The following is a 25,333-nucleotide window of genomic DNA, read 5'->3' as shown; positions in this document are numbered from 1 at the left end:
AACCAACTTTGAGAATATCCATTAATACAACAAACTAGCGGTATCTTAGCAAAAACGTTGTGTTGTTCGAGCAATAACTTGATAGAACTTGTAAGCTTCTGACATTAAGAATAAAGCTTTCAAGCTATTAAATCATGTCTTAAAGAGTTTCATGAATCGGAATAAATTAAAGATCCAAGAATAAAAATTATTTTCATTCAATGCACATTTTCAATACAAAATCAAGTTAAGTAAGTTAATTATACTAATTAGACTCACCCATCTCTATCAGACGTTAATTAAACTTACCATTTTTCCGATCTGCACTTTAAATTTTCTTTTCACATACAAGAACGCCATCTCTATATGGAATTATGCAATATTCTTTAGATAAGCAACACCAATGAAGGTATATTCCTACCGTAAACAACTTTCTGGATTGAAATTTAATTTGTTTTTGGAAATTTTTCACAATATTTTTCTAAATTTTCAAGGCTTGTTTAGTAAACAAAAATTTTCCCGCAATTTTTTCGAGGTCATTTTTGATTCAATTTTATTGAAATTTTGTGTAAGTAGGTCATGGTTAATATTATAATACTGTTATTTCATTAAAATAAATCAGGTTCTTTGACAAAATCGACATCTAGACTACCTAAAATAGAAAAATTGACTAATTTTTAAGAGAATCAAAAGAACAGAAAGACATCCGTAACACGAGGTGCGACTATAGTTATTTTTTGTTTATGAATTAAACAGTGCTTTTTAAGAATAAATTTAACTACATTTACGAGCAGTTTTAAAAGTTAAAACCTATGTGAAACTATTTTCAAATCATCATTTTATCAAACTGATGTGTAAACGACTGAGTAGAATATCAATAAGACACAAAAAAAGTCAGGAAAATGTTGCCATCAGAATATAAACTTTTTCACGAAAGTTTTATGAAAAATAATAATGGAACAACAGCATTCGATAGCTTTTTACATATTCTGCCATCAAGTTTTGCAATATTTCATACAATAACATTAACAACAGCATTAAGATTGAGTAACAATAATATTCCAGTGAGATTTCTAGTGGAATTTTTAGTAATTTGCGGTTCTCTAGTATTATGCACAACAGTCTTTAGTGATGTTATCGGTCATATAGTTTTGACATTGTTACTCATTACAATCACCTCAATTATCAAGCAATTGCATGGAAAATGTCACTTAACTCCTTTCGTACAGGTAATAAAAATAATATTTCAAGATCCAGTAAACAGCAATAAAATGTTTAATCTTCTTTTATATCCAATGTTTATCATATAGATTCCAGCGATTCTGCCCGATTTTATCACAGGTGAGTGTGTTTATAATATGAAAATATTCAAATTATCATAAAATTAATTCAATCATTTGCTTCCTAGTCGGACGTTCGATAATCAGTTTAATCACTGCTGTGTGCATATTGGCTGTGGATTTTCAATGTTTTCCTAGAAAACTAGCTAAAACTGAAAAGTTTGGATTTGGTGAGTTGGAAGATTTTTCTTCTTTTTTCTCTCTTTCATGTTTTCTTCGCCGTTTCTCATCTTATTTGCATTCATCTACTTCTTACCTTACTTGCTTACTTTTTTCCACAACGTGATATTGACATAAAAAATAAATACATTATCTCTGTTTTCTTGTCTCATTTTGTTATTCTTTTAGGACTTATGGATGTAGGCGTTGGACTGTTTGTATTTAGTAATGGCATTGTAGTTAAACCGTCAGCCGTTCCATTTTCAAAGAAGAAATTTCAGAAACTTCTCGTCTCATGCCTTCCACTCTTCATACTCGGATTTTCGAGACTAGTCCTTACTAAGGAAATCAACTATCAAGAGCATGTGACTGAATATGGAGTTCATTGGAACTTTTTCATTACATTGGCTGTTACAAAAATGTTTGGTACTTTAATTGAAGGTTTTATGAAGACGGCAGATCAAATAAAATATTCTGCATTAATACTAATGATGCTTCATGAGACGTGCTTACAATTAGGATTGTCAAATTTTATTATGGATGACAATGGCAGCAGAAGTAACTTAATAACAGCAAATCGTGAAGGATTATTCTCAGTAACAGGATATGTTGCATTATATCTATCATCAATCTTTATCGGAACAGTTTTAAAGTCTGATGGACAGGAATTACTAAAAGTACGAGAAGTTTTCTATAAAACAATAAAATTGGGTGTGATATCAGCATTTTGTTGGAAAATGATATTCGTATGTAATGGAATGTTTGGTGTATCAAGACGAACAGCCAATATGGGATATATATTTTGGGTATTAGCAATTGGAACAACAATGTTGACGCTATTCATGGGAATAGAGATGTTCATATATTATACAAATTTTAATCGTCCACAATGGCAACAACAAGCAGAATCAAATACAAAATCGCAACTTGATGAACCTGATTTTCATGTTCCTTACGTTCCACTTATCCTTCAAGCAATCAATTATAATGGTCTTGCATTCTTTCTCATGGCCAATTTGTTTACGGGCATTGTCAACATATGTTTTCAAACAATGCTACTGGGAACGTCAGCTAGTATTCTCATCATAACATATTATACGTTTTTATTAAATGTCATTATGGTCTTTTTATACGTTAACAAATTTAAGCTCAAAATATGGTAAATTTAATGCAAATATTTATCATTATAATTATTAATTATACTAAATTTGAAGAAAGATGAAATCATACACACACAAAAAGTCATTATAACGGAACATTTCATATACTCGAAGAAGCGATGATGTAGAGGAAATTATGGACAAATAAAGAGTAAAAAACTTTTTTTATTATTATTTTTTAAATGTGAAAAAAAAATCATAAAAATTTATTTATTAAAGCTCGTCGTGTTGTTCAAGTCTCTTAATATAATATCTATAATCTTCATTATTCTTTACAGCTTTAACTGCTTTTGCTACCAATCGACCGAATTCGTCGGGATCAAAATTGTAGTTCTTAAACTTCTCATGTGATTCATCTTCATAGCCAGCTTCAACTGATTCCACGAAATTTTCATCTTCCCATGTCATGTAATTGACACCACGTAATCTAGCCAGGTCGTGATAGCAATTTGGATCACCGCAATTGTGAAGTTCAAATAGGGTCGCCCACTTAGGTAGGAATAGTAAATGTGTTAGACCAGCTCCATGAATTCCAATAAATACATCAGTATTTCTAGTTATTTCTATTTGATTAAGAAATTTTATATTTCTATCGTATACTACACGTCTGACCTCATAATTACTATTTGATGAGATTCTCTTAATTAAATCTTTTTCGTTTAATACATTTCGGTACTTTGTATTACGTGAGAGGAAGGTGATACGGACTTTACGATTTTTTGGCTCGTGTTCTTTGATTTGAAGGCGATGCATTAACTGCTCAGAGAATGCATGGAAAAGTGCGCTGTTCTCACATCCGTTGATCTAAAATGCAATTAAAAATTTTAATTCATAACGGACATTTTAAATTCAAATCAGCAAATTCAAAGCTATTTTGAAAACCATTCAAATGCTTCAATATTTAAAACATTTGTACGTCTCTGAGACATTCAACATTTCAAGGGTTTCAATATTTAAATTTCAAAAACCCGTTAAAAATTAAACTGAGCGATGGAGTTCTATTAAAGCACATAAGTCAATCAAGCAGCATACTTACTAAAGGAGTATTATAATACAGTCCAAAGATCATCCTCGGCGGCAACGAAAACACCAAATTCTTAAAGCACACGACCTTTCCTTTAAATTTGTTTAAATTCCACAACTCATTTTCAGTAAATGCCTTGAATGTATCAGCAAATGGTGACCAGTATGGATGTGTTTCCCAAATTAATATATTAACATCCGTCGTAAATCCACTTTCATGAGTAAAATTGACATGCTGAGAGACATAAAGATTGAAAAAATCACAGAAATGATGATATAAATTAATTGTTGAGTCTAGCTTCATGAGATAAGTTGGCTTTTCAATCACTACATCACATAAACCATCTTCAATTGGACGTTTGGTTAGAGATTCATAATTCCTTAATTCTGCTGCCCATGACTGAAGAGCACCTAAGTGATCTAATTTTTCGTCAAACTTTTCTTTGTTAAATTTACAAAATCCGCCGATTTCGCCAGGTTTAAGTACATTCACATCCCATCGAAACGGTTCTTCTCGTTTTACCAAATCTGTAAAATTAATCATGAGATTCCGCCCACGACAAAATCTCAAATTGTCACTGCATTCTAATGACGAATCTGTTATTGTGTATGGTTCACAATAGACTCTTAGTTCCCTGAGTTGTTGCTTAACGTAGCCTAAAATGACATAATATGTTAATATTCCAAAAATGGAAGTCAATGATCAATCATACCAAAATCAGCTTGAGTATAGAAAACATCCATTTGAGTTTCTTTATCTTTCACATATCCTGAATGATTGCCTGGACATTTGTGTATGAAGTGTGGCTTTTTACATCCATATTCATATCCCCAACATAATTCACGATCATATTCTTCACTGCTGAGGTAATCTTTATAAAATCCATGTGATGTTTCATTCAATTTTTTGGTAAATCTCCGTAAATTATTAAAATATTGTGACAAATGATTTTTTGGTAGATCTATATCCACAATCCCGTCATTAAATTCATTAATTAATTCACATAGTGCACTTTTTAGGAACAAATTTACTACAATTAATAATTTTAAACACAATAAATTCATTTCTTAAGATTAAAACATAAATAGTAAATAATACTGGCTTCACAGATGGATATACACTGTTAAAAATTATGATGGTAAGAATCCAACAGGTTGATGTGCGGGTTGCATACATCTCATTTGACACTTTCTTGGTATATAGTTTGAAATTTGACTGCTGCATTAAGGGATGCTGTGTTCTGTTGAGATTTTTCAAGCTATAACCTAGATTCATTGCAATAAATAGATGAGGTTCCTGTTAATTGCCAGAAACCAAGAAAACAAAAATTTGGATTAAATTAATCCACCAGATTAAAAATTAATCCTAAGGATTAGATTGAATTCTAATCACAATACCTTTGCCATATCCAATCAGAATCCCATCATTGGACAATTGACTTGGTCAGTACGATAAATTCTAACATTTGTAAAGTTACGCTCTCTTAATTTTTGAAATATCAACATTAATAGCTGAGCGTTTGGTATTGAATTTCGGCTGTATATCCAAAATTCAAAATCATTTATGCAATAGTATAGAATTGCATAATTTTCATAGTCAGTGAAGATGATTTCGTAAAGGTTTGTGGCTGTAAATGGAATAAGCGTGTCAATTAACTGAGGATTGGTCTCTAAATCAATTTACAAGAGTCAGAAATAGACTTAAATTTTGTACGAACTCAAGTCGAAATTTCTTTGACTTTCCATGCAAAATGCAAGCCAACTTCCAGTCCTACTTCTTACCCATGTATGCCGGATAGTGAAAAGCGACTAAACCTTCCTCAATCTCAGCTGCAATTCCCATAGACTTAACTTCTAATCCTTGAGCATTTATGAATCTTCGATATATTGACAGACGTCCCCTCGGCGCTATTGACAGCTTCATACGATCGCACCTTTCTATTACAGTTGAATTGACCATGGATGTGTAAATTTCATACCAAGTTCCATTAAACCTTTCCATATCAAAGTTATTCATGTAATGCACTTTTGGACATGTTTTTGAGTTTTTTGGTCGCTGTTTGATTACTGCGTCTGACATCCATGTTGTGATTAGCAGGAAAAATGATCTGAAAGTAGGAACAGCCAATTAATGATGTCAATAAAGCATGCTTTGTAACTTACAGTCTATAAATCACACTGTCCATTTTAAACTTAATTGAAACTCACCAAAATTTAAACTGAATCATTTAACAAATTATTCATGACTATTAATAGCCACAGTGTAAATTGATACCTTTATTGTTTAATACCAAACCATTAATTTATTATTTCACTATTTACAAAATTTCTACACTTAAAATTACAGCTTAACTTACTCATTTTCCAACATTCACAAATGGAAACAGATTGTTGCAGTTTTGATCAACTATTCTCAAAAAGTTGGGAGGCAGAGTGTTGCTGTTCATTGCTGTGAAGACACTTTGCCAATGCTGTTGGCTTAAAGTTCTGTTTCGACTCATTACCCATACATTCTGTCCTGCTATGTATCCTGGATAGTTATTGCATGTATATAGGACTGCATAGTTTGTGTAATCAGTGTCTGGAAGTGAGAAATGAGTTAGTAAGCAATGTAGCTGTATGTCTAAATTTTTTAATCCGATGGATTTAATTTTAATCTAATCCCTACATTTCAGGATGCAAACTTACCCAAAACATTGTACACTCCATTGTCCCTAGCTGAAAATATTCTAGGTCACTTAAATTTCACAACATAAATTCAAAGTCTACTCACGCAACGCAGGAAAATTAATCCCCAACGTTCCACGTCCAACAGTTGATGCAGATCCCATAACTCGCCTTTCCATTCCAAATGCATTATACATTTTAAAGACACTCATTTGTGCATTATTGGCACCAACTACTGGCCAGTTGAATATTACTACTGGACATCTCATGCTCAGTAATGTGCTGTCGGGATAAATTCCGAGAATGTACCAAGTGCCAAGAAAGTCTGAAACATTTAATCTTGGAATGCTTTGAACTTTTTGACAATCATATCCAGCTCCACGTTGTGCATTGATGATTGATTGATTAGACCAAATTATGAAGATTAATGTAAGGAATCTGTTTGAAATGGAATGCATGTCTAGAAATTAATCCAATGAGAATCAAATAGCAACTGATGCTAGAAATGATCCAAAAGTTATTCTCGATAACATAAAATAGTCGACCTTGACGCAGTCATTATACCTATTATTAAATTATTTCTGTTTACTATGTCCACTTATCACACATTATTGAATGCAGAAGTGTGACAAACTGTTCTGTTTGTTTAGTTTTTAATTAGCATGCTTTATGCAATTATTTAGAGATTTATGACATTGTGGATGTTATTTTGATAATAAATATTGATTTTGAGGATGAAATAAAGATTAATTGAAGTAAATCATGGACTGTATCTGTGATTTTATTGCATAATTTCCTATACTGGATGTTAAATTGAATGTTGAGAAATTTATGCTAATTTTTAGTAATTAATGTAAATTAATGTTTATATTTAACTTATTTGTACCATAATTTACATATTAAAATCATAAAACAATATTTGATGGTGTAAAAACAGCATAAAAGCATGCAAAATTAACATTTATGGTGAAATTGTTCAACAAATCTTTTAACGGTTAGAATTTTTTCAAAAAAATATTTCATAATTTAGGACAGGTTTTAGCACATAATGTAGGAAAAAGAGTATTTTGAAAGTCATTTTGACTGACTTACAATGCTTTTCAATAATTTAAATTTTAAAGGACCGTTATTTTGTTAAATCTTTTCAAATCCACTGAGCTCAGTTTACTTTAATTAACTGTTTTTAATGTTAAGAATTTGAAGACAAAATCTTATCAACAAATGCGCACAAGTCTTTAAACCATAAATCGATACTTGTTTAGCACTTAGCACAAAAAAATTGACGATTTAGCTTAAAATCGAATTCTGTAAATTCATATTTGTAATTCCTTAAATTTTTGTTATTTATGGATTAATTAAAGTTACAAGTGTGTTAAAAGTGATCATAACTTACTGCTGAACAAGAGAAACATAATTAATAACATAGCGAGACGATAAAAAGCCTGAAAAAATGTTTTTTACGAAAATTTCTAGTCTAATACTTATATGTGGCTTAATTCACTACTCTCAGCCGTTTTATTTACCTGGATTAGCTCCTCAGAATTATTGCAAAAAGTCTGAAAGTTCTAAATCATGCAAGGTAAGTTGTTTCAGTGCCGGCATTAAGCATTCCATAAATTTTTTAGACGCAATTTTTCTTTTTGATTTCGTGTCCAAAAAAAAAATTTTTCAATGCAAATTTTCTTACATCTAAAATAGTCGATAAGACACTTGGCTAGACCAAAAATGTATAACATGTCTTATCACTCGCATTGTATGATTTCCGCTATAAATATAATAAGTGAATGGAATAAAAATAATTTATGAATGATATTAATACATACTGAATACGTGTCCTCATATAAAAATTGTATATATACATGCTGCATACATACATATTCTTATACTCTTTGTATCACTCATTATACCTTGAGTCATCGTCGTTATTCTTTCACTTGCTATTATCTATTCTAATTTATTTATTATGTCTTATATTTTTCATTTACTGGATGTTAGTCGGAAGTGACATTGTATGTGAATCGATTAAATACCGAGGAGTCTGTAATTCCTTATGAATATCATCACTTTGATTTTTGCACAACTGATGAATCAAACTCACCGGTTGAGAATTTAGGACAAGGTAAGAGCACTTAAGTGACATGCTAGTGAACAATGGATATAATTATTTAATTCCTTCCAGTAATTTTCGGAGAACGTATTCGTCCATCGCCGTATAAAATAAACTTTATGGAAAATACAACATGTCAAGTGTTGTGCAAGAAGCAGTATGTAGGCGGACAAGCTGACAGTGAGCGACGTCTCATGATAATGAAGAAAGGAATGAGCTTAAATTACCAACACCATTGGATTATTGATAATATGCCAGTTACATGGTGTTATCCACTCCAAAATGATCGTCAATATTGCTCGACGGGCTTCAGTATGGGATGTTTAGTGAGAAACTCAAAGAATCCTGATGTTGAAGAAAGCTGCGCTTTAAATCCAGCTTATAATCGTCCTGGAACTTACTATTTATTCAATCATGTTGACTTACTCATCACTTATCATAGTGGTGCCACTGAAGATTGGGGAAATACATTCAAACAAAACGGTGGACGTATTATTTCCGTAAAAGTCACACCCTCATCAATTCGTCATGACGTTAATGCACCTGATTGTAGTAGTCAACAGCCTCTCGAAATTCCAGCAGCACCGCTAGAACAAGGAAAGACAGTTGATGTCCTTTATACATATTCTGTTAAATTCGTTCAAAATAATACGATTAAATGGAGCAGTCGATGGGATTACATCCTTGAATCAATGCCACACACAAACATTCAATGGTTTAGTATCTTAAACTCACTTGTCATCGTACTTTTCCTGTCCGGTATGGTTGCAATGATTATGTTGAGAACACTCCATAAAGATATTGCCCGATATAATCAAATGGATTCAGGAGAAGATGCACAAGAAGAATTCGGTAAGTGACTTTGATTGATGAAGATTTTTTATCTTATGCATTGCTCATCAATTTCAATTTAGATCCTTAAATTTTTTGGACAGATATATCGGAAAGTCATTATTAGATAAAATTACGACATGTTGAACATTTTTACTTGTTCTTTTTATCTAGCACATGTAGCTTTAATGACTTTCGGATATTTTATTTTTCATTCCGATAAAACCCACTTTTTGTTATCACTACAAACATTTATTTATGACTTATTAATTTCGGATTATTTTATATCACGTTTTTTGTCTGTTCTAAAATCGTTGAATCAATAATTGAAATTTAACGACTTTTCGAAATTTGAATTCAGTATTCCGTTTTGAAACGGTATAAAATTTAACGGCTTTTATTTTTTCAAATTTAAATTCAAGAAATTCGTTAAAATTTAGACGATTTTACTAATCAATATTTCATTTACTATTCAGGCTGGAAACTCGTCCACGGAGATGTTTTCCGTAGTCCACGAAAAGGAATGCTTCTTGCTGTATTGCTCGGTTCGGGTGTTCAAGTTTTCTGCATGTCACTCATCACACTTGCCTTCGCCTGCTTAGGATTCTTGTCGCCAGCAAATCGTGGAGCTTTAATGACATGTGCTATGGTCTTATTCGTACTTCTCGGAACACCAGCAGGATATGTGTCAGCTAGAATTTATAAGAGCTTTGGTGGAATCAAATGGAAGAGTAATGTCCTTTTAACAGCAATGTTCAGTCCTGGAATGGTCTTTGGCTTGTTCTTCATTATGAATCTTGTATTATGGCATGAAGACTCATCTGGTGCAGTTCCATTCTCAACTCTCGTAGCTATTTTAGCATTATGGTTCGGTGTTTCCGTTCCATTGACATTTGTTGGTGCATATTTCGGTTTCCGTAAGCGTAGCTTAGAACATCCAGTTAGAACAAATCAAATTCCAAGACAGATTCCTGATCAATCGATTTACACACAGCCAATTCCTGGAATTATTATGGGTGGAGTTTTGCCATTTGGATGTATCTTTATCCAGCTATTCTTCATTCTTAATTCATTGTGGAGTAATCAGGTATGATTTAATCCTCGGATTTAATGTTTAATCCTAGGATTTAATTCAAAGTTTTCCGAAATTTTAATTTCCTTTACTTTTAGATGTACTACATGTTTGGATTCCTCTTTCTTGTGTTCCTCATATTGGTCATCACATGCTCAGAGACAACAATTCTCTTATGTTACTTCCACCTGTGTGCAGAAGACTATCATTGGTGGTGGCGTAGTTTCCTAACAAGCGGATTTACAGCAGTCTATTTATTCATTTATTGCTGTCACTATTTCGCCACAAAACTACAAATTAATGACGCAGCAAGTACATTCTTGTATTTTGGCTACACGCTCATTATGGTGTTCCTTTTCTTCCTCCTGACTGGATCTATCGGATTCTTTGCATGTTTCTGGTTCATTAGAAAAATTTACAGTGTCGTCAAAGTCGATTAAGTTTAGATATCTTACTATCCAAATTGTCCTATATATTATTATCTTTATTTAATTACAATAGTAACTTTTTTAACATCAACTTACAGAATAAGTCAATAAAAATATTTTTTTTTTGTCCTTAATAGCACACAAACTCCTTTTAAGTAATAGTCAAACATCTTTTATTGCTGTAGACTTGATTTTTAGTTTTTTTGGCTAAAATTCAGGCTCAAAAGATGAGAAAATATGAATCAAAATAATTAAAAATTTCAAAATTATCGCTAGGATATGCCTATATTAACCAAAAGCATCCAAAAACAGTGACTGTGAGGAAGAAACTTGGAAGGTTTTGCGGGAAATGCGACAAAAAGCAACAACAAAATATAAGATGAAATAATTTAAAGAAACGATATGTAATTAATTAAATATTAATTTTAATCATAAGCATTATATGTTATTATTTAGGATTTTTCTATGTAACAAAAAGGAAAAGAATCAAGTGATCAGTTTAATTAAGATTTCTGGATGGGAAGTTGTTGCATGATTGGAGGTTTTGTTGATGATTTGACTGGAAATGGCCAGTAAAATTTACAAATTTCCATTAAATGGTCTATCAAGTAGCTTGATAAGCCTCTAGGCTAGTGTCTTGATCTACACTAGGTGTCTGTAAACGACCAACAATGTCCAATTGTGCAACAACATCCCTTCTGGAACTAAGGTTGATTTAAAGTAAAAAAAATACGAAGAAGAAAATGGAAAGGACTTGAAATTGCGCATAAAATATAGTTTTATAACATAACAGATGGCAAAGCATACTATTAAAAGCACTTCTGGATTAAACAGACCCTTTTTTTGTTCAAATTTAAACACAGCAATTGTAAATATTTCTTTTACTGAAACTGAATATTTTGGCACGTTCTAATTTGTACTTTCCTATAAATTGTGATGTAAAAGCTAACAAATCAAAAGCTTAACATTTAATTTTTATTGTGTATGAGTCAGCGACGTTTGGATAATTTAATTTACATTAGTAAACAATCTGTCATGCAATATATTGGGATATGATGAATGTTTGTCAGTAATTTGAGCATTTACATGTGTGTTTATGGAATGAGTAAACAACAGTGTTGTTGCTATAAATGATAATGAAATGACATGCAAATTTATCATGAAATTTGTAGGCTGCAAAGATATTAAGGCATGATGATATAGAGTAAAGTCTGAGTTCTTAATTGAATACATGCAGTAAAATATTAAGTTCACTAGCTTTTGGACTTGAACCTTATGAAAACAGGACAATTTGGTCGCTAGGATAACGCTATGTGGCAGTATCAACGGGGAGACCCTAAGTTGATCTGACGGCAATTCCATCTTAATCACAACTCCGAGCCTGTATGCTAGAAATGAATCAATCCACTAATTCTACAAACCTAAATAATTCGACAAAACCTGAACAAACATCAAAGCTAAGATTAACATCAATTACCAAGCTTAACAACTTTAATCAAAAATTCAAAGATTGACAATTCTTATGACTGACCGTAGGCATTGCATGCATCATGCAAGACTCGAACTTGAGAACAATGAATAAAATATTACAATGATGATTAATGTAGAAGAATATAAAAGCTTTCGAATATCCATATTGTTAAGCAGTTCAGATGAATATTTATTTGAAGTAGCGGTTTACCTTGAAAATGTCATAAAAAACTGTGAAAAGAATTTAAAATTCAACATAGCAGTTCCTACTCATCTTAAGCAAATTGTCAAGTTAAACAAGAAACGTAAAGAAGAGTTAGCATTGAATGGAACACTGACTTTAAGTTTCTATCTAGAATGTAGATCCTGAATAGATACGTCTTAACGTAGCAAACAAACAGGTTGCATATGCATGATGGATAGCGGACGTTAGGCAAGAGTCGATTAGACTTGAATATTTAAGCAATTTATCCAATTAATTGCTTACTTCCTTGGCTGGGGCATACGGAGGCCCATTGCCGCGTTTAATGGATTTATCCAGTTGGTATCTTGATATATGAATTCAATGTTGGAATACGGTTCTAATTCCGTAACCTATTGAGTATACGTTTTGAATAATATGACGCATAGCTTGAAGTCGAGTCGAGTCGACTAAAGCCATATCGATTTAGAGCTTTAATATATGGGTAACAAGAAGCTATCATAGAGACGTCAATTTAAGGTATCGAAAACAGCATAATCAAGAATAAAATCTAGTTTTCCCGTTTTGTCATCCAAATGGTTTTGAACCAGCTTAAGCCACTAAGCTGTCAGGACACCTTCACACAATTTTGATATATTGCCTTTAATACGATGAACAAGAAATGTTTCGATACTCGACCTAAATTTCTAAATTAATACACAAATAGGCTGTTCATAGGACAGTGTTGAACTTTGTATTAGAAATTGAAAAAGTAGTAGTCAGCGTCAGGCGTCATCTAAAGGAGGTCAAAGATCACAATTGATCTGTTAGACAAGCAAAAATAAAGAAGTAATACACAAAGTATTAAGCATATCCATCATCAAATAATCCAAACAGAACTGACTCAAGATGTATTATTATTTTGTCAAATTTAATAATTGTTTGTATCCAAGAGACATCCATTTCCTGAAATAATCAAAGATGATTAAATAATAATTAATAATTAAAAAATTATCAACAAGTTTCTTTTCGGTTTAGTTCTTAATTAAGCTGTATAACTATCTATATTTGATGAAATAAATTGACTAAAAAAAAAAATTTTTAAAATAAATAAAACTCAGTTCCGTTTTCTTTTCTTTCTTGGCAGTCAATCTCCTATTTTTTTTTTATTTCATATCATTCATGAATTTTACATAGTTTATAGCTTATCGTTCATTCACAAAAGTTTTGAGTTTTAAACACTCCACGGGACCTTTTATTTCCACTTCCACAAAAATTTTTTATTCTATTTTTTTTTACTCTTTTCTTATTTTTTTTTATTCATTATTTTTGACGTCTTTCACGCACATTTTTATCATTTTTACGGCACTAAATGAAATCCGGTCACACATGTGTTTGTGTGATGGATTTTAGGACGAAAATGAAGTTGAAGAAGGAAACATTCACGAAGTTTATTACTTCTTTTTTCAATAATATTGTTTTTAAATTATCACATTCTCTTTGATTTATTTCAGTCTCGTCATTCATTCACACAAGTAAAATGGTTATGTCTACATGTCTGTATTTCACACCTTTTTTTATTTTTCACAAAAAACACACACGCACGTGGAAAATTGTTTTGACGGAAGAAAATGCAATGAATGGATTTGGAGTTGACAAGTTGTCTTGTTTTAAAGGTTAACACTGGGCATAATTAGCTTTGTAAGCACTGATTTATGTTGTGTATTCTATGGATTATACAGTAATGTACAGTGAAGATGGTTTCAAATGGTTCAGGTGGTTTGTAATGATAAGATGCCATGGATGCCATGGAGAATCTAATGATCTTACTGATATTCTATTTGCAGCATTCACGACAGATATCCCGAGTGGAACAATGCGACGAAACGTCAGGGAAACTGCACGTTGTGTCGTAAATACGATAACGGAACTGAGCCCTAGCATGGAGACGATTTTTTGGAAACACATGTCACATGCGGTTTCGGTCGAGGCTTATCAGGAAAGTGTGCCGTGAAGCAACACTGAATTAAGCATATTTTGGACTCTTTTTGCAGGTTTTTTCGAATCTGACTTCAAAACTTATTTTCAGTATTGATATTTAAATATTTGAACCTTGTAGATTGTCATTTTAAGATGTGCATGGATCTTCCTGAAGTAATCGTATCAGGATGAGATTTGCATACGACAGAAGCAATTCAGTGTCCATTTCATAATACCGATCAGCATAGCGTGATTGCAACCTTGCTGCATTGACGATAAAGACATAAAGTTGCCATGACGGTACTGTAAAGGTCGATTTTGACCAGTTTTTAAAGAAGAAAATGCGTTTCGATTGTGCCGCTCGGGAATTATGAAGCTTTAGTTCGACTAATTGAGGATCTTAGAATAGAATATAATGCAGGGTTTGCTTAAATCAACGGCACTTCGATCATTGAGTATCTTGAAAGCTATCTAATTTGAAGCATTGTTTCGAAGAACTTGATTAATTTTGGTGTTATTCTAATTTTATGTAGATTGCTCTACGCCTAACTATCCTTTCAATGGTCTTGGTGCTTGCAAATGGTCAATATGGCATTTTTTTTGATGATATGCTTGGTTGATAGACTTCAAGATTTAGCTTTCAAGATTGAAGCTTTTATGATACCATATTCAATTTTAGCCTTTAATTGATATCCACCGTCATCCAATTTTGTATCGTCACTTCCTTTCCATCCTGCATTTTTCCATTTTCATCAATTTTCCTCAGAAACAAAAATCTCATTTTGAAAATTATTTTTTTTTTTTTTGATCATCACATTGTATAAATTCTTACATACTAGATGCATACAAAAGTAACAGGAAATAGTACACAGTAAAAGGAAACACAAACTTTCATAACATATTCATCTCGGGTTTGTGATAACTAACGATTGTCGCATTCGTACATGAACAAATAGAACAAAACAAATTCTTTTTTTTTGGAAATTAGAGGAACAGAACTCACAACAATGATAATATATCACTCATTCAGTGATTCATGAATTGTTCTTGTGATTGTTTGCAGGCACACACAGTTGATTAATTTTATTAATTATTCCTATTTTATTTCAGGCATAAAAATCTTATACTAAATTTTATTTTTTTCTCATGTATACCCAAAAAAAGCTCATTTATATCATTCATCATTTACATCTTTAAGTAGGAAATGAAGGAATTATGCGTCTTAAAAGTTACTACTGGTTATTCGAAGGAAGAAATTTTTTATTTTATTTAAAAATGACTCGATTCTTTTATATGATATTAAAGTTGGGGAGGGTTGGATGGCAGGATATGAAGGTTCACTTCATGTCCTACCAAAAAGTTCCTCTAAAATTGTGAATTGGTGTGTCTTCTTACGAATCTTTTCCTTATAGAACCAGGAAAAGTACGTACTTTTTAACTATAACAAATTAATCTCATTCGAATAAGCAGAGCTGGAAGTCGATTCGGATTTTGTATGGACAAGTCGACTTGACTCTATATCAAAATCGGAATCAACTTCAATCTCTGCGAAAAAGATACAATATTTAAAAAAAGATGAAGGCCATTAAGCATACTTGATCTGTACGGCCAGCGAAGTAAGTAAGTAAGTATTTTAAAAAAAAGAAACAAGCAGCGTGGAAGGTTTACTGGAATACTTATTGAAATGAATCATTATTTCAAGTAAAAATAAATATTTTAAAACGTGGATTATTGTGGGAAGCTCTGACAACTTAAACAATTCTTACTTCAAACAGTCGTCTGGTAAGGTTATGATATGCAGGAATTTTCGATACTCAGTCTGATTGACTTCTGAATTAAAGAAGCAACAGGCTATTACTCTTAAAACCTTATTTCGAGGACAGTCGAAATTGTTTACGGAGTAGGGACATATTGATCCCGGGATTGAAAACTCTAATGCAAAGTTTCAGGTATCAGTGCAAAAACATTTGATCCATTTGAAAACAATGCGAGACATAATTGCCAGAAATAGCGTTGGCATCGGACCTTTTGAAACTGTTGGTTCCAGCATATCTTAAGAACATTAGTAAATTTTCACTTAGCAACAGACCCTAGCATACTCATATCAATGTAATTGAGCATACTTATGGACATGCTCCTTGTTTATTCTGGAGTTTTAAGGTTTAATTTTGAAAGAAATCAATAAAAAGCCGTGACAATGCCGTCAGATCATGTTCAAGTCACTTTGACGTGTTGCCGTCAACGCGACAATATTGCGACACACTAACGACGACATCGTGTTGCTCATCACTGTTGAACAGACAATTTTAGGTAAGTTGCAAGTAAATTGTCATTGAATTCACCAGAAATTAGCAGAATATTGAATCATCTAAGCTTCCTCATCAAAACTTCCCATCCACGAATAATTAAACTAATTGAAAACAAAGGAAAACGCATTGAAGCAACAAAAAATCTACAGAAATAAAGCATAGATAAAAGTGAATAAGAAAAATAAATTAATTATCACATTTGTTCCACAATTTGTTATTTTAATTAATTAACATATACAATTCTTTTTGTCCCTAAAGATGCCACACTAACATCCTCATCATTACTAGATTTGATTAGTGTTTGAAAAAATTTCATTTATTGCTCAATATTAATGAAGAAATTTTGTGACTTTTTGCTCAAAATTTTGCATTTGATATGATTTCTAGCAAAAAGGAAAAAAAAGTTTAAGGAAATGAGAATTTTCCGAGTGGAAATTCCTATATAAAAAGTTTAAGTTCAAAAATCTTCACTCCTTCATTCCATCCAATCACAGTGAATTAATTCCAATTATTTTATGTCATTTTAACAAAATTTACTTAAATCGCAGCATTCAATGATTAGATTTCACATATATTTACTTTTTTGGACTCAATCGTTCATATCGCACTTGTATTTTAATATTTAAATTCATCATAAGACTCAATCGTTGGTTTGAATTCAGAAAATGTTTTTCAACTTTCAATTCAGAGTTGCACCTGTGACAGACAAAAACCGTACAATTGTTTGATAATTTGTATGGTTTTTTACAAAACCATACAAATTATTAAGAATTTGTAAGTTTTCCTTACAAAAATTGTTACAAAACCATACAAATTATTAAGAATTTGTACGGTTTTTTGCCGGTTCTGTAAGAAAATCCATACAAATTATCAAGAATTTATACGGTTTTTGCCGGTTTTGCAACTCTGTTCAAATTTACCGAATTAGAAATTACAAAAATTCCTTTAATACCCCACGCGATTACCCCTCATTAATTAAAATTATTGACTAAAATTGCCTTTTGAGCAACAATTTTTATGAATTCGCCCCATCGAATAAAAAATGCTCGCGCACCAACTTCAATCCCATATTTGTTAATTCACCTACTTAATAATTTACTAGTTCACTAATTTTTTTTTTATCATTTTCATATTTTCACCTAGTTAGTTTTTGTTTTTTGCCTTACATTAATATGCAGTCTCTCAGTCAATCAGAAATAAATGAATTGGAACACACAGCATCAGACATTTTTCGTTTTGGCATCAAACACGTTTGATTCACATTTATAAATTCTAATTTAATAAAAAAAAAATTATGACGAAGATTATTATGCGATGCAAGCTTAATTATTTTATGTCTCGAGTCTTTTTTCGGGGAGAATCAAAACTGGGCAATGTAGAAAAATTTCATTTTTTAAAAAAACAACTAGAAAAAGGAAGGAAAATTTTATCTAATTTACATCTAGTATCGCATTCAATTCATCCAGTTGTGATTCTCCTGGGTCTTTCATTATTCAGTGCATCGCGGTTTTGTTTAGGAACTGAAAGCAAACTTTTTTGTTTTGTTGATTGATTGTTTGGCGTGAAATTGATTTAAGTTGATCAAATTCATCATGACTACCAAAACCATACAAATTCATCATGATTCTTTCGAAACCATACAAATTCTGATTTAGAACCATACAAATTATTCTCAAAATCCTACAATTTCACCAGAACCTCACAAATTCCATACGAAAACCATTCAAATGTTTTCTAATCCAATCCAAATCAATTTCACACCCCTCAAAATTTCATTTAAATTTTAAAAATACGTTACAAGTTTGCTTTCAATTATTTCAATAAAATCCTAGTTTTTTTAATTTTTACGAAGACGATCGTTGCAATTGGAAAAAATGTTTGTGTCTTTCAACGATTATCCTCATTAATTAGTTTAACATAATAGCGAATAAGATGAATAAAGTAATAAAAAATAATTCAATAATTTTCGCATTCATTTTGCAAGAATGAAAAATTTGTTTTTTTGTTTTTTTCATCTATTTGGAATTTTCCTGAGCTAAATTGTCGGTTTTCATTCTAGAAAAATATTTTGAGCATTTTTCGTTCTTGCACAAGTGTTGGTTGTATTTTCGTATCAATAATATTTCTTAATAACTAAATTTAATTAATTATCTAAAATGCCTTACATGACTAATTATTAGGATTCTGGAACTGAAATGTACGTAAATTACTCAATTATGGAGGAGTTCCGTTAATAGCAAATTTTGATCACAATTTCATTATGTTTTTCCCTAAAAAATGATCAGGTCCAAAATCCTATTACACGTATTTCAATTAATGTAATGAGACTTAAATGACTACGAGTTCAATGGAGGCAATTTATCATCATGTTATCACCATCTGATTATCATCACCATTTTTCTTTTTTCACTATCTTATTTTGTCAATTTTTCACAATTTAATATTTTTTATTTATTTTTTTTCTTTTGTTTTTCATTGGCTTTATCAGTTGATGATATCACATGTTATTACTACGTAAACATATGTGTATGGTTTAATTTATTTTATAAACTATTTTTTAATTTTATTATTATCGCAATATGCAATATACACTTCAAAAGGAAATTCATTCAATCGCTCAACAAATTTTCATGAATTTTCTTATTTTTCCTCACCATGGATGAGAGGAAGAAAAACATTGGGAGAAATGGGGGTGGGGAGGAAGTTTCTTTGTGTTTATGGATTGTTTCACGTGCATTATTGAATTGTTTTTGAGGTTATGTTGTTGGAATTTTTTTGAGGTTATGAAGGTAATCATTGGAAAAATTGGGTGGAAATCCACACAACATGTTGCAGCAAGGAGAACTTTGGGTCCCATTGTTAATACGGCGTCGTAGCGGTACCCTAGCGAACACGATGTGCTGATCGGAGAAGCTTTTATCAAAATTAAAGATAATCTCATTTTTCAGACATTTGTTGAATTATTCACAATATTTTCATGCCAAAATATGACATTTAAAGCAGCCTGCTTTATTATTTTGGAATATTTTAGGCCAAGAAGCTTTGAACTTTTGTAAGGAAGTCACAAACACGTTTCATTCAACTGACAGCTTCATTATTTTAAGATGTATTAGGCTTTGAGATGAGAAGCTTAGAACTGCTTAGAACATTGAAATCAGAGCTCGAAGTTGACTTAGATTTCGTATGAAAAAGTCGACTCGACTCCTAAAATTCCAGCCGACTTTAAGCTCTGATTGAAGATAAACCACATATCAGACTCGTGACTGGCAAAAAGCTAGTAATTTCAATTGTATTAAACCCTCAAAATTCAAATACATGTCAATAAACTGAACGAAACAGGTCAAAATATTCAGTTCACATCAATATAAGGAGCAGCCATATGCTCAATCAAATTGAGGGCAGCACTCATATGATCAATAAAATTGAATAAATTTACAAAAAATGAAACAATCCAGAAACCATGAAACTTTCCATTCTCTCGATTTGAAGTTCATAACTCACAAAACAAAACTCAACGTCATCATCATCATCATCAATAAAAAATAATTCATCATTTAATTGTCTAAGGAAAAAATAATAATAAAAATATTCACAAAAAATGGCATTCATATTCATCAAAAATGACACGTTGATGCACACTATAAGGAGAACAACAGACAACATAATGCAGCAATATCACACACATCACAGATCGGTCGCACACACATAATAATTAAAAAGGTTTTGTTTCAGTCATCAAATTCATCATTAGATTCATTCATAAGATTTTTTTTTATTTATTAATTTCATTTCTTTTTCAAAAATAAAATTGAAAAATATTTCCTCAATTTGCAGGACACAAAAGTCGGAAATAAAATCATGGATTCTTTCATATATTCGGAAATAAAAGTTTTGGTTCGCATACATTAATTAATTATTTTTTTATCTCATTCAACATTTTTTTTTGTGATTTTTTTCTTATTTTTTTATGTATGATTTTTTTTTTGTTCCTTAATCTAATTAGGTAATTCTTTTAAATTATCATAGACACATTCAATTAATCCATTTCAGTAAGAAATTTAAGAAAAAAAATAGAATTTTTTAGTGCATTTAAAAATTGAGTTTTGGAAACAAATGAAATGGAAATTTGCTTATTTTATCTAAAAGAAAAGTGGAATTTTTTTGTTAATTAAATTTTTGTTTATTGAAGGATTTCAAATCGATTAAGGCATCGAAAAAAAATCTACACCAAAAATTCCACTTTACTTAACTTCACATTCTCTGAATAGACGGGAAAATTATTATTGTAAAATAAAAAATATAAAGGATAAGAATAATTATTATTAAGGATTAGGATCCCCTTATGACATGTGAGAATTGAAATCGGATCGAATCTTACTTACTGTCCATATCTTTACATGCTCTTCATTTCTTGAGATTACACTATTCTAGACGGCATTTGGAAAATTATTTGCAAATTGAATGTTGTTGTTGTTATTTGTTGATGCTGCTGGTGCTACGTTACTGTTTAAATGAGAAAATTAAAAGAATTGATTAGTATTAATGTCAAATAATTTTAAACGGTTTTTTTAAAATTTGAAATTAAGCATAAAATTCAAAATTTTGAAAACCGTTAAAAAATTCAAAATTTTGAAATCCGTTAAAACTTTTCAAATCATTTTGAACTGATTCCGTTAAGGACAGATGGAAAACTGAAATGAATTATGACTGAACCGAGTCTAACGGCTATGAATAATAAACCAAAAAACAGAAATGAAGTAAGACTGACCACGATTAATAAGAAATCATGTATTTATCAGTATTTATATTATAATCATAAAAAAAATTCAAATGAAATGAACAGAAAAAAAAAGTTGTAATTAAATTTTTTAAACAATAGAAAATGCTTCTTCTTACTTTACGGCTGGTGCCATTTGAGCCGACTGTTTAAGCTGTTTAATTTCCCTTAAAGCCCAATTACATGTTGATTTTGTGCGAGATGTTGTTGATTTCTTGCCTTCCATAAGCATCGGCATAATTATATTGTCTTCAAGAATGTATGGTAATAATGGTGTGCCAAATGCTAAACATAAATCTCCAATCAAACCAGCACAACTTGTCATTGTTGTCTCAGCCAAATCAGTATCGCATGCTGCTTTTACAATATATTTAATAATCATTGGAACGTGATTTTGAAGAAGTAAAATATCCTGATTTGGTTTTGCATCAGTTCCTTTTAATCCTTGAACAATTCCGGTGAATGCTTCTAAAACACTTTCGCGTAATGAGCTTAAATAGTCACGCATTTCAAAATCTTTTGTGTCACATTGAATTTCCATAACTTGTGATAGTACTTGAAGAACTGGATTTAAATATTTCTTAAATTCAACACCGACACTAAGTGCAATGTCACCGAAAACACTTAAAACTTGTGGCTTAACGTCACGATGAATGTCTGGATTGCTAAGATTTTCCATAAGCATATTCATGATTTCATCACAATATGGCAAAATGGCAATTTTCAAAGCACGTGCAATGTCACCAACAAGTCCAATAGCAACGGAACAAACTTGATAATCTTGGAAATTTTTCAATGCCATGTATAAGAATGGTTTAAATGCTTCCATATATTTAATGAAATTCTCATTCATTAAATCACACAAGTTGGAAACAGCCATTAAAGCGTCTTCCTGTACGCCACCAGCTTTACCGGAATTAGAGCTGAACATCATCAAGAGTGCACTCATAATTGCATCGGATACAGCTGGTGCATCTTCAGGTTTAACTTTACGAAGTACAGATTGTAATGTTGCACATAATGATGACTGAATATCCTGAATTCTTTGACGATCATTTGGTGCAATCATGTTGTCCATATTCAAAATTTGATTTAATCTCTCTAAAATGACCATTGTTGTGGATTGTACTGTCTTGTAACAATCACTTGGTGAGTTTTTGATCATTTCCATTAATGCTTCATAAGCAGCAGCACGAAGATTCGATTGACCGCCATCAGGTCTATCTGTTGTTTCAAGTAAACGCTGAACAATATATTCAAAGTATTTTGATAAACAATAAGTTTCTGGATCGTCTTCGTCCATAAGTGCAGCGTCATAAGCTGCTTGTGATAATCCAGTAAATGCCCAACAAACGTTTGATGCGACACGTGCTTCTGCTTTTAATTGCTGTAATAAAGCTTGAAGAAGTGGCTCGAGGAATTGTGCATCAATTGCTGCTTGTGGAATTACTTCACATATTCTACCAATCGTCCATGCTGTTGTGTCACGAACAATAACATTTGAATCATACATCAATTGAATTAATGTTGGCATAGCTTGTTCAACAAGTGGTTTTATTGTCTGTGCCTCAAGACCACCCAAAATGGAACTGAATACCATCAATGCTGCATCTCGATATCTCCAATTTTGACTCTTGATATTTTCAGTGATGAATGGAAGGACATGTGGAACAATATCATCTTCACAGCATGTTGCAAGTAACATAAGACAGACACTAGCTGATTTTGATGGATTCCAATCATCATCGTCATCATGTTCTTCCTGCTTAGTTAATTTCTCCATTAAAACTGGTGCTAAATATTGAAGTGCACCTCTTGCGTAGTGCCTTGAAACATGTTCAGGTGTTTGACCAGCATTCTTTGCTTCTTGTGACTCAATCGACAAATCAATTTCCTCATCACATACGTTTGACCAGAATTCAATGCCTTGAAGTGCAACTTGATCGTTTTCGGACTTCATGGCTTCTAATGTAATTGGGAATAATGCCTGTCCCATGTATGCTTCCATAAATTGATAGTATAATGTCATTATTTTAACTAAACACTGTAATGCTGCGACACTAATTTGAATATCCGTACTTTGTGTTGCTTCACAAACAACTTCCATAATGAAATTTCGCTCTGAGTCCTTCTCAAAATTGGCTTTGGTGAATTCTAATGAGTTAAGCAGGGCATTTGTTGCTGCTAGTCTTACATGATTACTTGGTTCAGTTTTACGCATTCCATGAATAATTGCTGTAAGAATGGCATTTGATTGTGGTTCCAAAACTTCTGAGTTAATGTCTTGACAAATGTATCCAATTGTTTCCAATGTTGCTTCTCGTTCCATCTCTGTTGATCTCTCATTAATTACATTTGTAACGAGAGTTTGTATGAGATTTGGCCATTGGCCTTGAGGAAGTTCTGTTACCGCGACATATGCTACACATTGAGCAGCTGATGATGGTCTTATGCTCTCAGTTCCCAATGCACTCAATATCTACGTAAATAAATAATTTTGTTTTTATTAGTTAAATATAAATATAAATAAACAAACAAATAAAGGATGTGTCAATGAACTTACATTTTTCTTAACATAATTCCTAATGTCTTCCGGTAATTGAAGCCATTGTGCCTGAAATTTGAGTTTAACATTTTCGTCTTTGCTTGTCAATTGATTTTTTAATTGTAATCCAGCAGCCATACGAGAGACCGGAGAATTTCCCGGATGCGCTAAAATTTCTGAGAGGGCCTTAAGAAAATCCGGATGATTGTTGGAAGCTGCTTGCTCAAGGAAATGTTGTGCTCCTTCAAGTTCATTTTTATCTACGTAAATTAGCCGGAAAAAGATGAAAAATTTTTAGGCATTAAATGAATTGTGAATCATAGGAGAAAATATTCGAACGTTCTCATGGTCATTACTTTGCTATGTCTGAACATTTTTCTCGTGTGTGTGTGTGTATTTGTGCAAGTATTTATATAAAAAACAAGAAGAAAATTGATTGTTGCTAAGGAACGATAAACGACTAAATATGTTAAGGAAGGCTATTTTTAATCATAATCGAAGTCTACTGAGTAAGGTAATGCTTAATAATGAGCAGAAAGGACGAAAATTATTCATGAAAATTTGGTTGCAAAGCGCGCAAAACTCACACATACAAAGAAAATTTTTTTAACCAATTTTCTTAAATATTTAACAATATTTAGACTATTATAAACATTAAGTAGATTTATGAGAAGTATATTAATGCATTGCATAATACATAAACACATAAAATTGAAAAATCGTGGCTTTTCACACAATTTTTACATGTCGGCCATAAACGAGAATTTTTTTTTGCGAAATTTCCTTTCTGAAGATTTTTTCAATCGATTTTCACCATCTTACCTGATGAAACAGTTTTCTCCAATATGTTTATAAGTTCCATCGTCATGTTTAGTAAGATTTTCTGTATTTTTTGGAACTAACTATGCACAATATCGCACTATTTAAAAGGTTCTTCTGATTTTCAAATGCGTTTGAATTTTTTAACGCTATGCTTGACCGTTTGACGTTCAGCTTTAATAATATCATGTGGATTTGAAAATTTTCTGTAACGGTTTTTAGCACGTTTATTTGGAAAGAGACAGGAAGTTAATTGGATGTTTTAATGGCTGATTGTCCTATTGGTTGTGACGTCATTGGTCTTAAAATAATGGAATTAATACTGTTGATGGACCTAATGCAGACTAAATCAGTAGATTATTGACTTTTTGTATGGAAGTTAGAGAAAAATTGACATTTTGATGGAAAACTTCTCTTGTGAAGTATAAAATTTTAAAAACATGTAATATTCTAAATTTGGCTTAAATTCAGCTGAGAATCCTTAAT

At 31.6% G+C, this 25,333-nt stretch overlaps 5 protein-coding genes and 1 long non-coding RNA gene across 7 annotated transcripts; 2 read left to right on the top strand and 4 right to left on the bottom strand.

Moving 5' to 3' along the window:
- The first annotated feature begins 680 nt into the window (after positions 1–680).
- Positions 681–3,158, top strand: PIG-Wa (Phosphatidylinositol glycan anchor biosynthesis class W a). Of its 2 annotated transcripts, XM_070636323.1 has the most exons (6): positions 681–1,208; positions 1,290–1,320; positions 1,388–1,489; positions 1,668–2,637; positions 2,693–2,789; positions 2,917–3,158. In XM_070636323.1, coding segments are annotated over exons 1-5 (1,431 nt in total). In that variant the 5' UTR covers positions 681–881; the 3' UTR covers positions 2,694–2,789; positions 2,917–3,158. The 2 variants fall into 2 exon arrangements, with proteins under 2 accessions (XP_070492424.1, XP_070492423.1); XM_070636322.1 differs by having other exon boundaries at positions 1,668–2,789.
- On the bottom strand, positions 2,790–5,101 carry Eogt (EGF-domain O-GlcNAc transferase). Its single transcript, XM_070636321.1, has 4 exons — positions 5,060–5,101; positions 4,375–4,927; positions 3,675–4,318; positions 2,790–3,442 (listed from the first exon to the last, which is right to left on the bottom strand). The coding sequence occupies exons 2-4, from the start codon at positions 4,724–4,726 to the stop codon at positions 2,852–2,854; spliced, it is 1,587 nt and encodes a 528-aa protein (XP_070492422.1). The 5' UTR covers positions 4,727–4,927; positions 5,060–5,101; the 3' UTR covers positions 2,790–2,851.
- LOC139087446 (apolipoprotein D-like) lies at positions 5,075–5,908 on the bottom strand. The gene is made up of 3 exons (XM_070636250.1): positions 5,825–5,908; positions 5,444–5,769; positions 5,075–5,289 (listed from the first exon to the last, which is right to left on the bottom strand). Exons 1-3 carry the CDS (start codon positions 5,845–5,847, stop codon positions 5,075–5,077), a joined length of 564 nt encoding a protein of 187 aa, XP_070492351.1. The 5' UTR covers positions 5,848–5,908.
- A 188-nt stretch (positions 5,909–6,096) lies between these two features.
- Positions 6,097–6,962, bottom strand: LOC139087516 (uncharacterized). The gene is made up of 3 exons (XR_011544138.1): positions 6,435–6,962; positions 6,350–6,379; positions 6,097–6,242 (listed from the first exon to the last, which is right to left on the bottom strand). It is a non-coding gene; the product is annotated as an uncharacterized lncRNA (long non-coding RNA).
- A 645-nt stretch (positions 6,963–7,607) lies between these two features.
- TM9SF2 (transmembrane 9 superfamily protein member 2) lies at positions 7,608–11,601 on the top strand. The gene is made up of 5 exons (XM_070636214.1): positions 7,608–7,907; positions 8,324–8,447; positions 8,508–9,287; positions 9,743–10,353; positions 10,437–11,601. Exons 1-5 carry the CDS (start codon positions 7,779–7,781, stop codon positions 10,776–10,778), a joined length of 1,986 nt encoding a protein of 661 aa, XP_070492315.1. The 5' UTR covers positions 7,608–7,778; the 3' UTR covers positions 10,779–11,601.
- Positions 11,602–14,754: 3,153 nt separating this feature from the next.
- Positions 14,755–25,007, bottom strand: Fs(2)Ket (Importin subunit beta Fs(2)Ket). The gene is made up of 4 exons (XM_070636217.1): positions 24,851–25,007; positions 24,047–24,288; positions 21,603–23,962; positions 14,755–21,209 (listed from the first exon to the last, which is right to left on the bottom strand). The coding sequence occupies exons 1-4, from the start codon at positions 24,894–24,896 to the stop codon at positions 21,134–21,136; spliced, it is 2,724 nt and encodes a 907-aa protein (XP_070492318.1). The 5' UTR covers positions 24,897–25,007; the 3' UTR covers positions 14,755–21,133.
- Positions 25,008–25,333: the final 326 nt, after the last annotated feature.

The sequence above is a fragment of the Chironomus tepperi genome, unplaced genomic scaffold, assembly GCF_022539635.2.
Source record: "Chironomus tepperi strain 1889 unplaced genomic scaffold, CSIRO-AGI_Ctep_v1 contig_123, whole genome shotgun sequence".
NCBI lineage: Eukaryota > Metazoa > Arthropoda > Insecta > Diptera > Chironomidae > Chironomus > Chironomus tepperi.
Note: the sequence above shows the minus strand (reverse complement) of the source record. Positions and strands in the feature narration are given on the sequence as shown.